Genomic DNA, 16,559 nt, shown 5'->3' on the forward strand with positions numbered 1-16,559 from the left:
TACCCCCTATTTTCCAAAATAAGGCAAATTTTCTCAGGCTCGTAACTTTTGATGACAATGACTAAATTTGATGAAACTTATATATTTAAAATCAGCATAAAAATCCGATTCTATTGATATATCCTTTAGCATCGAAATTGCGTTTTTTAGAGTTTCGTTTACTATTGAGCCGGGTCGCTCCTTACTACAGTTCGTTACCACGAACTGTTTGATACGAGGAGGCAGTCCCTTCTCCAACCCTTACGCAAAGGTCAGAGCTTTTGTCAAAATTTTTTAAGAAAGACTAATTAAACACAAGGGCCGTTGAATTTGAATGAGAAGTATTTATTACCCTGTTTCCAAGAGCTGAGTCAGGTTTGAACTTACTTTTTTTTAGTGCAGTTTACCAACGGTATTACACAATTCACGCCCATTCTTTTCAAGTTGAGTTGAGTCAGATTATATGCTCATACATTACTTAACAACCATGACATACAAGAACCGAACCCAAAATAAGTGTATCCTACATAAACTCCTAGGGCCCAAATGACCATCAACAAATTCTTGTCAACAACTATTACGCTTCAACTGTCTTTTACACAATCCTGCCATTCAAATTTGAATGGTGTCAAAAATTTCAAATAGTGACATTTCGCAAATAAGATCTAACTTTACCTGAAGCAGATTCAACAAAAGCAATTAGTAACAAGGCTTGAAACATTGCCTCAGAGAAATTCAAAAGAAAAACTTCCCACGTCGGCAGCAAATTCTCATGAAATTGAGCAAGGGAACCATTACTCTGCGGTCTTATTAGTTTTAGTAATAGCACTTCAAAATTATTTCTGGTTATTTTGTTACAGAGAAATTACTCAGCAAGGGCACCTATTATTCATGGAGCATAACTTATTGTTTTAAGGTGACTGCCAACCCGTATTTAACCAAAAGCACATTTCAATCCTGTGACCCGTCAAAGATAAAATAAATCAAAGAAAAGAAATAGAGTAAAGACAAGTGAGTGGATACCCCTAGACAATATATTTTTTTTCCACTGGACTTTATTTCCTTCTAGTTCGAAGAGGGAATGAGAGAATTAAAAAAAAATCATAGGAACTAATATAAGGGAGAATGAGAAAATATATTATTTGGACATTTAAGAGATTATGTTACAACCAAAAACTCATCACAGTTAAATGCCACCTAGGCTAAAAAGACATCAAGCCACATAAATATTTCAGTTTTATTTTCCTCAAGTGTCACCCCTGCTCGAGGTGTGACCCTCTCCTCAAAGGGTGATAATAAGAGAATAACGCAAAAAAAAGAAAACAAAATACTGGAAATCTAACTGCAAAAAAAGCTGGAATCACCAATCAATGCAAGACAAAGAAAATAATTTAAGATTTGACATAATTTATAGAAGGTGATTTTGCTGTTTTCCAATATAAGACAGGCCGTTTCCTTATAATAAAGAGTTCAAAATTAAAAAATAAAGTGAAGATTTGGTAAGTTAATTTAATACATTGGTAATTAAAGTGTTTAAGAAGGAAAGCTAACATTAATAACAAGATTTACCAAAGAATAAAAACGGCAAAGTAGAAAAGTGTTAAAAGAATGTCGTAAAACATTTTTATCCTTTAATACTTAACAGCTGAAGAATAAAAAATCCCCAAAAACTCGAAAAAAGCTAAAAAATGTACAGGCTAAAAATGAAAGCATGGAAGGGTCACGACATAAAAACTCGTTAGTATTTCCTCATAATCTTACGAAGTGATCTCTATAGTCAGATTGATGAATACAGCGTCCTAGGATATTCAGATAGCCATAGAATATGGTAGGCAAGGCCAGACTGTTCTTTGAGTCTTTTAAATGTTCATTTTTTGGCGTAGCGGTAAATTTTTTAATGAACTAGATTCAGTTAATAATAACTCAATAGTCGCGAGTCGAAATAGGTAAAATATATCTAAGCGAGCGGATTTAGGTTGGGGAGGAGTCTAGGCCAAAAAAAAATTTTTTTTAAATCATTTTGAGCCCTTGAATCATACTGATTTGAAAGCGATCTATTAATTAAGGGTCAAAAAGGTGGGCCATCCAAAAGTAAAACACGTTATATACATTAAAGTCATTTTCCGAGTTAGATATTCCAGTGAATTCAACACAAAGAGGCAAATCGATCGGTATAAGCAAGAACGTCCTCATAAAATCCATGCAAAGATTTTTCTGCCTAAACTACATCATCATTTTCCCCTGTCTGCCAAAGGTGAAATATCGATATTTAGCAGTGTCAGCGAACTTGGGCATGTATTTTAATTGCATAATTGAAAACAATACTGTTTAAATCCAATTTTAAACACTTTTCACTTCAGTCCTGTGCCTAGTGGGGCGCAATGTGTGGGGAAAGTGCCGCAAAACTTGAGAAAGTTTGAGGACGATTTTCTCGGAATAATGAAAAGTACATAAACATGTTTTAACATTTGGACGGCTGAGGTGTAACCGTTTTTATTGAAATTCATCTATGAAATCCTTTTTAAATAGGCTATTTTCATAATTTGAAACCCCTTGACCATGTTGAAGTTTTTCATGTTGCCTTGGAAGGCACGCCGTTCGGGCCTTTTGGTCGTTTTGACTCAGATGAAAGTTTAGTCCATCCAATGTCAATTTTTTGGTTTATAAAAGAGTATTAAGAGCTCGACCTCGAGTTCCACGAATATCAGTACTATATGATGAGGTCTGAGGACAAAACATGAGTGGAATTAAAACATGGGAGACACAAACGCTCTTTACCAAAGTTCCTTTCAAACATAGGCCTATCAAATGATAATCAGACTAACACGCAGGACCTGCGGCGTAGTATTTTTGTCCGTCAGTATTACAGTACAGAGTGTGCAAATGCGTTAAGTTAACTCTATTACGTGAGCTAACGTTAATGCTAATTTACGTTAAGTTAACGCTGTAAAATTGTGAAAGATATTTATTTATTTAATTGGGATGTCGTTCGTTCCGGTAAAGATTTATGCAATTACAATCAAAGCAAAGAGCTGAAGGCAAGTAATCGATCAATAGCGCCAAAACAAGAGAAATGTTATAGTAGACATATATTTAATGATTAGAGCATGTCTTAATCTACATACTTACCATTAGGTGCCAAACTGATGAGTAAAGAAACTATTATGAATGTGAATGACCTCAAAAAGCAGATACATGTTGATTATACTGGTACAGTTGATTTTGGTTGGTTCGTAAACCTGCTACTAATAAGATCACAAATTCAAAATTAGAATTGCTTCTTTCCTTTTATCAATTGGACGATGAAAATGGTTACAAAAATTTCCAAGTCATCTTAACCAAGATAAACCTTAGAGTACAACTGGATGTTCAAGAAGAGACCATAAAATGGATCTATTTATGAAAAAAAAATTTGAAAAACCTATTAAAAAAAAAAAAATATTCAAAGAAAAGTAGACAGCTACGTCAAACCACCTTCAAGACGTGCAGAAATAAACTCAAATAACAATTCAAACTTAAAACGAACAAAAATCACCACCAAAGAAACAATGAGAAATAAAGTGACAGAAATCGTAATAGTTGATCAAGTCAACGTTATAACCAACAAAAATTGCCATAGACAGGAGTACGGTTAATGACCCTTGAAACTTCTATTGGCCTGAGTGTCCTTTGCATTAAACTGAGAAAAATCTGTATTCTGATCAGTATTGTCGTAAAATCAACAACAGCACAACAGAAAAATTAGTCTTAACAAAGGCTCATAAATAAGGGTGCTGCTACCTGTCCCCTTCCCTCCGTCCATTAAACCTCTAAGAGGCTTGAATATCATTAGCCTTCCATTGAAAACAATATGTATTTTGGACAGTGTGGTTTTTACTTTTCTGAACGGAAGAACAGAAACAAAAACAAAAGCTAAGAGCTCATATGGCACTTGTGACGAGGTCGGAAGAGCCAAGAGCTCATATGGCATGAGCTTTATCAAAATTCTAAGAATTAATAGATTGATTTAAAAGGAAAATCAGAGGCTTAATACCGGCCAGGACTTAAAATAAGTGCTCTGAGACACGAGGTCCTTCTAAATATCAAAATTCATTAAGATCCGGTCACCCATTCGTACGTTAAAAATATCCTCATTTTTTATAGTTTTTCCTCTCCCTTCAGCCCCCCCCCCAGATGGTCGAATCGGGGAAAACAAATTTATCAAGTCAGTTTGTGCAGCTCCCTACCCGCCTACCAATTTTTATCATCCTAGCACGTCCAGAAGAACCAAATTCGCCAAAGCATTGGACCCCCCCCTAACTCCCTCAAAGAGAACGGATCCAGTCCGGTTATGTCAATCACGTATCGAGGACTTGTACTTATTCAACCCACCAAGTTTCATCCCGATCTATCCACTCTCAGCGTTTTCCAAGATTTCCAGTATCCCCTTATTCATCCCGATCTCTCCCCTCTACCAAGTTTCATCCCGATATCTCCACCCTAAGCGTTTTCCTAGATTTCTCGTTTCCCCCTCTAACTCCCCCAATGTCACCAGATACGGTGGGGATTTAAAATGAGAGCTCTGAGACACGAGATCCTTTTAAATATCAAATTGCATTAAGATCCGATCACCCGTTCGTAAGTTAAAAATACCTGATTTTTTCTAAATTTTTTTGAATTACCGAATTAGGCCACCCCAGCTCCCCCAAAGAGAGTGGATCCGGTCCGGTTATGTCAATCACGTATCTAGGACTTGTACTTATTCAACCCACCAAGTTTCATCCCGATCTTTGCAAAAAGTACCCTTGTTAAAAACGTAGATGCGCCTAGTGTCTTTTAATTAAGTTCAAAACGCCCCTCAAAATTCCCTGAATGTTTCAATTTAACACCCTTAGCCGTCCCCAGAGATACTGCAGTTACGCCCTATTACGGCAGCTTGAAAGAATATGGGTGGTTGTCCGTAGGTGACAACAAACGGGTTTAGGAGGCGGTCCAAGAAGTGACCCTGCAGAAATTGAATGAAGATTCGGTAGCAGGGTTTTCATTAGTCACCTTATTTTTAAGGACAAAATCCCCAAAAAGCTAAAAAGTAGACTCATATGAAGAATACATAAAAATGAACTGGAGCGATGAGTGAATTCCGAAAAAAAGAGTCAATTAAAGAAAAAGATGGGGATAAAAGTCCCCATTTCCTTCTGTAAATTCTTCCAGAATTACAAAAAAAGAACTTGGAAAGGCATTGCAAGTATTGTAAAAACATGAAAAATTTCTTATCTAAATAATCTGAAATCACTCTCTAACGAAATGTCATAATTCTGGCTTAGAGAATGGGTCTATATGGAATTATTGAATCCAATAATATCTTGTCCTTCTGGTGAAGGGTGCAGTTGTAGTATTATTGCATAAGCACATGATTAACAGGGAACATAAATCTTAAAACGTACCTGATATGTCAAGTTTTCAGGCTGTTCAACCACACGGACTCCAAAGAATAGCCAATAGGAAAATGTGAACACAAAGACAAGTACAAGCACAACACATCGAAAGAGGAAAATTCGCGGCATTGTCGCTCGTGGAGTTCGAATGAAAGCCGCCCATGTTCCGACAACAAGAAGAAAAAGTTTAAAACTAAATGAAATAAGAAGACCGTCACACTCTGCACCACAAACTGCTTTATCCGGTCGTAAACGTATCACCTAGAAATAAATTAAGCCATTCTAAAACTCCACATAAATTTTGTTTATCGGATATTAGGGTGATTAGTAAAACAATGGCTTAGGAAGAGGTGCTAGGCATGCATAAGGTATTCATTCTTTTATATATATGAATCCCCTTGAAAGACTAAGAAAGCAGTTTTATTATTCCAACAATAACGATCCTTTACGACACTCTACTGAATAGCCTAAAGATACGATCCCCCACCCTCATCCTTTCCCTGAAAAAAAAACTCGGATATACTAATGGTAACTTTTGGTTCTTTGTGCCTCTATGAATATATCTCAAAAGATCTTTACATGAACTTGATGTCACTGGAAGTGTTAACAAAACGTCAAATTTTTTATTCGGCCTATTCCACATCTAAAGGTCCTATAGCGAGCAGTTGTAGAATAAAAAACATAAAAACGACATTTTATATTACCATCACCACGATGCTTTTAAATGTGTATTGACTCTTTTGTACACTCAGTGTTTTTGCTTTTTTTTTCTCTCTCTCTCAATATTCTCACGTTTTGTGTACTCAGATTGAACATTGTTAAGAGGAAATATGGTCCATGGTTTGATTGTATTTCATTAAAAATGGTCAAACTACATGCACAAAAAGTAAGAAAACGGTGAAAGAAACTGCAAATTTAAAACTGGCCGTAAACTCTTTTAACAGTTCTTCCCTTTCAGTAGCTAAAACCACAAACTGACAACAATGATCTTGCAAGAGATGTCTTGCGCTACTATAACTGCTCTTTAATCAGTCAGTAGCGGGGGTCAGGCGATTTTTCTGGCAAAGTTTAAACTGAGTATCATCCCTATCTAAGAGAGAAAATATGTATTGGAGAAATAACGTTCTCTTTTTGAACTAACTAGACCAGCGGTTCCCAACCGATTATTTTGGGTCATGCCCCGCCTAGGCATTTCTAAAATACTGATACTCCCCTCGTGATATTCAAATTATGTTATCCAAAATTGTACGCGTATTCACCCGAAGAAAATTAACTTGGCCATTAACTTGGCATATTTTTTCGAGTTATCCTCTCGGTATATTTTATGCGAATGAAAACTTTTGTCTGTATGCACACTCATACAATGCATGACGTCGTTGCAATACTATCATGTATCTCTTTGGCTCTTTAAATGTATGTGAATTTGATGTCCTTTTCAAATTAAAGCTTTAGAGCATTGACAGTCGAGGGTGTATGTCCTGTCCATGACCCAACAATATATTCCCATGCCCCACCGGTGGGGCGTGTGACCCACGTTGGGGATCATGGAACTAGACCTTTACGCACAAAGCCATCGATTTTTAGACGAATTAGTAATACTCCAAAATTTTGACACTCGCCTAATAAGATACTTTGTTTTAAAATCAACTATCGCAATCATATATAAACCACATTCGCATTTAGAAGACACAAAAAAAAAATAAACAGGACAATAGCATCTAAACATTTCAGCTTAAAAGCAAAATTTGCAAGAAACTGGCTGGACGTTGCAAAAAATAGAAAGAATGAAATTGACTCATTGACTATTACTTTCTCGTGTTCAGTCCTGCAATTTCGGATACTAATTTAATTCATTGATCTGTTTGTCCTGACGATAAAGTCCTCATTCTGTAATAGTTTCGTAGAGGCTGTTTAGGTCTAAGGATAAAATCTTCCATTTATAACAACGACAGTGCAACCATACCCAGGCACTGAAATTTTTTGAGGGGCTCTTATAAATTTAGGATGGGAATGGGAATCTTAGAGATTTTTTATGTGATGAGGAGATTCAGAGGATTTCTTGAGGGGAGGGGATAATGGAATCCTAGGAAGGATCCTGTCCCCCCATTCCACCTATAACAAAGTAAAAAAAATGTTAATATCATGATTAAACTAAAAGGAAATCATGAATTTTACTATTCCTGAAAAGGGGGACTGGTTTGACTTTACGCAAATCTGTCAAGAGAAAAGAAAAAAGTTATTTACAGTAAGCATTTAAATACGCAGTTTAAAGCAGCAAATTGGCAATTTTAAAAAATTATACTGCCAAAAAATTTAACAAACAAATAAAATTATTAAAATACCTAATTTTCTGTAACGTTTGGAAAATATTTTTTCAACATGAGATCTCTAGCTCCTAGACCCATGTCCCCAAAAATAACAAATGAAATTATGGAATTCAGAAAAACATTACAATGACATTTAAAACGTAAAAAAGAAGAGTAGTGAGAGAACTTGAACAGATAACGATAAGAGGAAAACTTGAGAAGCTTTACTTTTTCTCAATCTTTTTTTCTCAATAATATAGGGGGCAAAAGTTTTTTCCATATCTTGAAAAAAAGCAATGAAGGATGGACACCGTAGGTGCAGGCTGAGGTACAGGCAGCTTTTTTTGTTAGTTATTTAGGTACTATTATTCAGAACACACTCAATAAGTGAAGTTAGGTTCTTTCGTGAAACAAACTACGATGCAGGTACATTTTAATTAAATATTTTATATATAGAGGTGGTTAGGTTAGGTTAAGTTAGATATTTGATATGATACACCCCACCCCCCCCCTAATGTGCAAATATATAGCCCAAACTTTTGATAAAGCTAATGAAATAAAACAAAATATAATGAAAATATAATACTTTATTAGGAAAATTGTAAAATTACAAGTTAGAATCCTAACCTAACCTTCTGTCTTTGAGTTTTGTCTTTGTGGCTATGAAACCGAGTTTTCTCGCAAAATGTACCTGTATCGTAGTTCGTTTCACGAAAGTTCTAACTTCCTTTATTGAGTGTGTTCTGAATTATGTTATTTTTTGGTGTGTTTAGAAAATGTAATATTTACAACTGCACGTCAACAAAAACGCATGTTTCTCCATCAGTGCAGTAGATGTATAAAGTAAATAGTTATAATTATGTTTATTAATAAAGTATCATATCGTATCGATCAGGCGGAATCCGGACGGGGAGATGGGGAGCGTCTTTTTGGGGAAAATTTTTTCGTGTAAGCACTTCCTGCAATTAAGTGTGTCCAACCAATAGCTTTTTTTTTATAAGTGAGTAGAAAGCATGAGATGGCTAGAAAACGTTCTGCGGATGAAAAATTGCCGAAGATAGTCCTTGTCAGCCAGCCGTTAGGGGCCAAACGAAAAGCGGGTATGTAAGGGAAATGGGATGTTTCTGGGTGAGTGTAACGAAAGAGGCTTTGAATAAATTTGGATGGAAGAGGAGCGTGCGTATCTGTGTTGGCCTCAAGGAGCTTGGTGCTACAGTGGGTTGTTAGTTGTAGTAGTAACAGTATGGACTTTTGAAAACTATTCGCATGGCTTTCTTTGGACAGACTTAATCAGATTCGTCAACGTATACGAATCCCTTTAGGAACTTTTAAGTTGAGGCAGAAAATTCTTTAAGGTATGAAAGAACAAGTAAAGCGAACAGAAATTATCCCGTATATGAGGGGGGCTGCCCCTACTTCAACACTCGCATTTAATGCTAAATTCTTAAAGACTCATATACGCACTAATTTCTGTTCCTTCTAAGTTTTGATGTTGCTCCTTATTTTCTGTTGAAAAAACCTGTTTTTTTCTAACCTTTTTCAAATCATGCTGGAAGAAATCTTCTTCTCCCTTCACGTACAAAATTTTTCTACTGAAAATTCCCCAGGAATCTTTCCTCCCCATGAGAGATTTTCCCGTGGCAAATCCCATATTGCAGACCCCCCCCCCCCCATCTCCAAAAAGCATCAGCAATATTTTCCAATAAGAAAAACTGCATGTAAACAATGGGCGAGTTGTACAACTTACAGTCCTTTCCTCAGGGGCTGTAGGGGTCATGTGATCCCAAAGGCATATTTATCGGAACTTTCAACTACGCCGAATCGAATAGCCACCTCAAAATATTGATCAAATGTCTTTAAGTAAAAGAAGGAATGGGATGGGGTTAGTTGCCCTCCAATCTTTTTGGTCAGTAAGAAAACTTGATCATTAACAAGTTGACGATCAGCTACTTGACAAGACGCAGCATAACTTTTTGTAAAGAATTGAATTCCAAAGAGTTGTGAGTGATTAAAAAAAAGCCTCCAGCCATAAATTGTTTTTCCTGTGATTTTGAATGCTGAATTGCAGAACCATCTTGTTCTTTTTGTGCCGTGTTTACATTAATTTAAGCCTTTTTCTGATAAGTGACTATGAATTTTTTTAAAGAAGAAATTCAACAGATGGTAAAAGGGCTACTCTATTGAAAAACCGTGAATTCAAGCCATGCGTTTTCTTGATACATTTCAGACATTTTTATCCATGTGCCGTTAAACTTTAAACAGGAAACAGTCAGTGCGTTATAACTTGCTTCTTTATTGGCCGTTGATAATTATCAATTTAGATATTGAACAATTTAGGTGGGGAGGTATTGGTTTAAAAAGCGTGTAGTACGCCTCAATTCTTTCCAAGTAGTTTCATAATTTCTTTACATAAATTGTCCAGGCTCCTCATAAAAACGGAAAAAATACCCTTCCAAGAGTGCATCTTCGCTGTGATTGGCCCATACATGTAAGCCCAAGGAGGGGAGAGGTGCATGTACCCGTCCGGACAAAAAATACTCAATTTTTGTCAAACATTTTGGCGTTTCTTGGACGGTCGGTGACTTCTATGTACATTTTCTTTTAACAAATTGTATGTGATGTACCATTTTTTACTACCCCCTCCTAAGACAATTTTCGAATGTGCCTGGATTGAATAGTGATGATAATTAGGCCTACTTTCGAAAGTTAAGCATAGCTGACCTCACTAAATTAAGCACTGAGTATGCTGTTGGTGTTGCAGTTATGCGTAGTAGTTTTTTTATTGACAAGTGTGGTAATTGAGGCGTAAGGGGGGAGGTTAGACGTGAACAGGAAACAAAGATTAGTAAGACACTATTTACAATTGTTTTCACATAGCTCATTTCATTTCCTTAACTATGGAACTCTGTTTCCTATTCTACCGATTTAGCAGGGAAGAGTAACTCTATATGATAGCTCATCTTTGTTACTATTTCAATTTACAATCTTGTCGCATAAAACATTTAATGCAGAGTTTAACATTATTATAAGAAAAATCTTATTATTTAAACAAAATGTGCAGCAACGATTGCTATTTCAGTTTCCAAGGGAAAACCACGACTGCATACAATTTATGGGCATAAAAATTAAAAACAATTAAAACAAAAACATTCCGATTCTTGACATATTTTATGAATATTTAGCCTAGGACGGGGGGGGGAGGCTTACTGATCATAAGCACCCACATCAATCTTTCAAAGATAGGATAATCCCACACAATTCTTTCGGAGAGGGAAGAGGGTGAAAGGTTTAAAAAACTTTAATTTTTCAAAATATCATTTTTTTGCATATTTCCGTCTTCCCGGCCAGGTAGAAAAAAGACCTACCCCGCCGGAAAAAACCTCCATTCCTAGTCCTCCTCCTCCCTTCCCTGGCGTTTTAGTCAATTCAATGCAAAAAATATAAGTTAGATACAAAATATATTGTGGGAAATACGTTTTTAGTTTAGACAGCTGGATTGTATGATACCCCTTCTCTAAAAAGCACCCATACATATGGTGGAGATACATAAAGAGAAAGTTAAGGAAATAGGAAGCAAGAACCAAACGTCCTGCAAAACTTACACCAAATCTTGGCAGAAGTATCATCACAATAGGGCTAAAAAACGCAAACAAGGACATAAAAACAGCAATGATTGTGCCAAGATACTTCTGAAGTCTAAATGACCAACTGGAGCTCAAATCTTTAGACAGGTACATTTGACCGTAAGGATCTACGTTAGCTCCGGTTCCATACTTGGAAAGATCCTCAAGCGATCCAGACGCCACCGAAGTAGCCCCTGTAATTGCAGTCGTGTTGTCCGGCCAATGGTCATCCTAAAATAGTTAAATTAAAATTGAAAATAATATATTATTCGGTGGACGCGAAGGCGCTTCATGTTTCACATAAAGCTAGCCAAATTTTCTTTATAAAAGCCATAGGATTGCTAGCCTATAATTTAACATAGAATCTATCTATTCTGCCTCATGACAAGAAACAAAAGCTTTTTTTAGCGTAACGATGGCATAAAAACAAGCCCAAGATTATCTACTTCAGGGTGAAGCGTCTAGCAGATATGTATGACCCAAGCTTATTTGTGTATTTATTTTTGGCACAGCTTACATTTCAAATTATAGTTCATGGTTATGCTTGCACACGAACTGGAGATTAGGCAAAACATTGCTCCCCTACTGCTCATTTAAGACACCCCCATCCCCAGTAAATTTTTAGAGAATAGACTAAATTATCCCAAATTCCAAATATTTCAGATTTATTTCCTACCGTTTGTCCAAATCTCTTAAAAAGTACTTGGTCTTCGTAGCCTAAAGTTATTAGAAATTGCATCTGTAAGTACGCCTTTTACGGTGAGCTAACTTTCAAATAATATTTTTGTTGCACTCAAATAACATACCAACCTGTGAAATTTCGATGATTGCAAATAATAAAAATAGGTGTTTCAACCCACTGTTGGCTATAAATTGTCAGGCAACTCTTAATCATCAAACAGTAATTTAAAGTATTCGGCCATCAGAAATTAGTGAAATTATTGTTTGGTGATCTGAAATCGATCATAATATCATACAGTTCGTGGTAACGAACTGTAGTAAGGAGCGACCCGGCTCAATAGTAACCGAAACTCTAAAAAATGGAATTTTGATACCAATAGTTACATCAAAAGATAAGTTTCATCAAGTTTAGTCTTACCCATCAAAAGTTACGAGCCTGAGAAAATTTGCCTTATTTTAGAAAATAGGGGGAAACACCCCCTAAAATTCATAGAATCTTAACGAAAATCACACCATCAGATTCAGCGTATCAGAGAACCTCATTATAGAAGTTTCAAGCCGCTATCTACAAAAATGTAAAATTTCGCATTTTTGCCAGAAAACAAAACACGGATGCGTGTTTATTTGTTTTTGTTGTTGTTCTTTTTGTTGCTTTTTTTCCCAGGGGTGATCGTACCGACTCAGTTGTCCTAGAATGTCGCGAAAGGGCTCATTCTAACTGAAATTAAAAGTTCTAGTGCCCTTTTTAAGTGACCAAAAAATTGGAGGGCACCTAGGCCCCCTCACGCTCATTTTTTTCCCAATGTCACCGGATCGAAATTCTGAGAAGTCGAAAAACCTAATAACTATATCTTTGGGGACGACTTAATCCCCCGCAGTTCCCGTGGGAAGGGCTGCAAGTTACAGCCTTTGACCTCTGTTTACATATAGTAATGGTTACAGGGAAGTGTACAGACGTTTTCAGAGGGATTTTTTTGGTTTTGGGGGTAGAGTTGAGGGGAGGGTTTACGTGGGAGGATCTTTCCATGGAGGAACTTCTCATGGGGGAAGAGACTTTCAATGGAGGGGGCGCAGGATTTTCTAGCATTATTTAAAAAAAAACAATGAAAAAATAAATATGGAAACTTTTTTCTACTGAAAGTGAGGAGCAGCATTAAAACTCAAAACGAACAGACATTATAACGCATACGAGGGGTTTACCTCCTCGTAATACCTCACTCTTTACGCTAATGTATTTTTAGTAATTACAACTACTTATTCTACGGCCTTTGTGATTCAGGGGTCATTCTTAAGGAATTTGGACAAAATTTAAGCTTTAGTGTATTGAGCGAGGTATCGACGAGGGGTGAGCCCCCTCATATACGCAATAAAAACATACGAATACAGAAGTTCGCTACGCAAGTTAATTCGTAAGTTACGTATATTTTTTACTTATGAAAAAGTTCGTAGAAAAAATTAAATGTTATAATTGCTTTTTAAGTAATAAAAAAATTGGAGGGTAACTAGGCCTCCTCCCTCGCTCCTTTTTTCTCAAAATCTTCCGATTAAAACTATGAAAAAGCCATTTAGCCAACAAAATCAATATGCAAATTTGGATTTAATTATTTATGTGCGGAGAGTCAAGATGAAAACATGCTTTAATTCAAAAACGTCCAGAAATTATACAAAACAAAAACAAGTTTTTTTAAATGAAAGTAAGGAGTGGTAGCAGAAAGTAAGGAGTATATGAAAGGGGCTTTTCCTCCTCAACGCCCCGCTCTTTACGCTGAAGTTTTTTACTGTTTTAAAAAGTCGAGTTAACTGAAAGAGTCAAACTTAAGCGTAAAGAGCGGGGCGTTGAGGAGGAAAATCCCCTTTCATATACGGAGTAATTTCTGTTCCTTTTAAGTTTAAATGTCGCTCCTTACTTTCATTTAAAAAAAACTTTTGTTTAATACATAAACAAAATCAAACAAATCGTGGTAATGAGCTGTATGTAAGTAGCGATACGGTTCAATAGTAACCGTAACTCCAAGAGTCTTATAACAATATATACATCAAAAGAATAAAATTTTAATGCTTATCCAAAGTATCTTTAATTGACCAAATTTAATGGCACACATCAAAATTTACGAGCCTAAGGAAACTTGCCCAATTTTTGAAAAACGGGGAAACACCCCCAGAAAAACCAAGAGATCTGAACGAAAATCACTCTTCCAGATTCAGCATACCAAAGAGCCCTACCGTAGAGGTTTCACGCTTGTATATACAAAATGTGAAGTTTTGCATTTTTGACAGGAGAAAGATCATGGATGCGTTTTTTGTTTTTTTTCAGAGGTGATCAAATCAAACCAGTCATCATAGAATATTGGAATAGAGCTAAGTGGGAAGATCTTTCGAAGGAGGTGCTTTTCATGGGGGAAGGGAATTTTCAATGGAGGGAAGCTGGATTTTTACAGCATTATTTAAAAAAAAACGAACAGAAATTAAATTTAAAAAGACAAGTTTTTTACCTGAAAGTAATGAGCAACAATAGCTTAAAAGGAACAGAAATTATTATGTATATGAGGGGGGTTGCACCCTCGTCAATACCTTGGTCTTTACACTATTTTTTTTCGTTAGTTACTTTGTGATTCAGGAGTCATTCGTAAAGAATTGGGACACAATTCAAACTTTAGAGTAAAGAGCAAGTTATTGACGAGGGGGCGATCCCCCTCATATACACAATAATTTCTATTCGTTTTAAGTTTTAACTTTACTCCCTACTTTCAGTTTAAAAATTTAGTTTTTTTTTTTTACTTAATTAAGCTCAAACACCAGTCTCAGAGCATGCTATAAAAGCCAATTATTGCAAATGAAAATAATTAAAAATAAACGACCTTATATGACGAACAAAATAAAACTCAAACCTCAACGCTCAAAGCCCAACAAAAAGTAACATGCCTTTTTAGAAATTGACATTAAAAAAATTATTTTTTCAACTGAAAGTGAGAAGCAGAATTAAAACTTAAGAACAGCAGAAATTATTACGTATATGAAGGGGTTTCCTCCTCCTCAACACCTTGCTCTTTACGCTAAAGTTTCTTAGTAACTTTGAAAAAAAAGGGTCTTATTGTTCCAATTAAATGACCCTTGTGTTTCAGGAAAGAATTGGGACAAAATTCAAACTTTAGCGTGAAGAGCGAGGTGTTGAGGAGGAGGCAACTCACTTCAGATACGTGATTATTTTTGTTCGTCTTAAATTTTAATGTTGCTCCTTACTTTCGTTTGAAAAACTTTTAATTTTATTTAATTTCTGATCGTTTTTTTTATTAATCTAAGTAAATCTGGCCCCACCTCCAAGGACAAATACCCTCCTCACGGATATAACCTCTAGACAATTTAATCCCATGAAAATTTACCCAGGATAATACCCTTAACAACTCCATGCGTAAGATTGTTTGGAAGTCTGAAAAATTCCCCATTGTATACTTTCCTCTAACAAGTTCAACCCAGGAAACTTCCCTCTCCATGGAAAGTTCCACCGTGAAAAAACAAAACAGCAGGAAATTCGTCTTCCTACTCTAAAATGTATGCATGCTTCCTAATAACAAATATTATGCGTAAACAATGGGCAATTTATGTAACTTAGACCTTTCCCCTGGGGCTGTGAAGGGGGAAGGGTCATGTTATATCCAAAGGCACAGCTACTGGGCCTTCGATATAAAGGCCCAGGAAAGAGGAGAAAGAGGTGGGGAGGGGGCCTAAGTTCCCTCCAATGTTTTTGGTCACTTAAAATGGGCACTAGAACTTTTGATTTCCGTTTGAAGACGTCATCTCACGATATTCTAGAACCACTGGATCGATATGATCATCCTTGAAAAAAAAAACACATCCGTGATCTTTCTTCTGGTAAAAAAAAAGATACAGAATTCCAGGTTTTTGCAAATAAAAGCTTGAAACCTCAACAATAACGTTCTCTGAAACGCTAAACCTGATGGTGTGATTTTCATTAAGATTCTATGACTTTTAGGGGATGTTTCCCCCTTTGTTCGAAAATAAGGCAAATTTTATCAGGCTTGTAACCTTAAATGGGTAAGACTAAACTTAATGAAACTTTTCTGTTTCAAATCAGCATAAAAATCCGATTCTTTTGATATATCAATTGGTATCAACATTCCGTTTTTTAGAGCTTCGGTTACTATCGAGCCGGGTCGCTCCTTACTTACAGTTCATTACCATGAATTGTTTGAAAAGGTTTTAGAAAAAAGGCAAGACAATCCCCAAAAACAGGTGATTTCTATGGATATTATGCCATCAAATTCAGCATATCAGAGAAACTTGTGACGAAAATGTTCACGGAATAGAAAACACTATTGCAAAAATAACGATCAAGGATGTATGTTACCTTGAATTACCCTTTAATCAACAATTACCAGCTAGATAAGGTGCTGATGACCTCTTGTGCTTAATTTGTTTCCCCAGGGAACGTTGGTTTTCATTCCCGAGAAACTAGTTTTTTTTTCTCACGTTGAACTAAGATTTCGTCAATTGCTCCCTCCCTCCTGCATTGTATATTTTCTAGTTTTGAAACTTTA

The 16,559-nt window shown here is 36.1% G+C and overlaps 1 protein-coding gene across 1 annotated transcript in view; it reads right to left on the reverse strand.

Moving 5' to 3' along the window:
- LOC136032097 (vang-like protein 2) overlaps window positions 1-16,559 on the reverse strand; it is a 148,093-nt gene that overhangs the window by 95,968 nt on the left and 35,566 nt on the right. Inside the window, exons 4-5 of the mRNA XM_065712243.1 lie at window positions 11,302-11,553; window positions 5,403-5,654 (exon numbers count right to left, since the gene is read on the reverse strand). Of these exons, the coding sequence (XP_065568315.1) occupies window positions 5,403-5,654; window positions 11,302-11,553 (504 nt within the window). The remainder of the gene's footprint in view (window positions 1-5,402; window positions 5,655-11,301; window positions 11,554-16,559) is intronic.

Source organism: Artemia franciscana, chromosome 1 (genome assembly GCF_032884065.1).
Source record: "Artemia franciscana chromosome 1, ASM3288406v1, whole genome shotgun sequence".
NCBI classification, from domain to species: Eukaryota; Metazoa; Arthropoda; class Branchiopoda; order Anostraca; family Artemiidae; genus Artemia; species Artemia franciscana.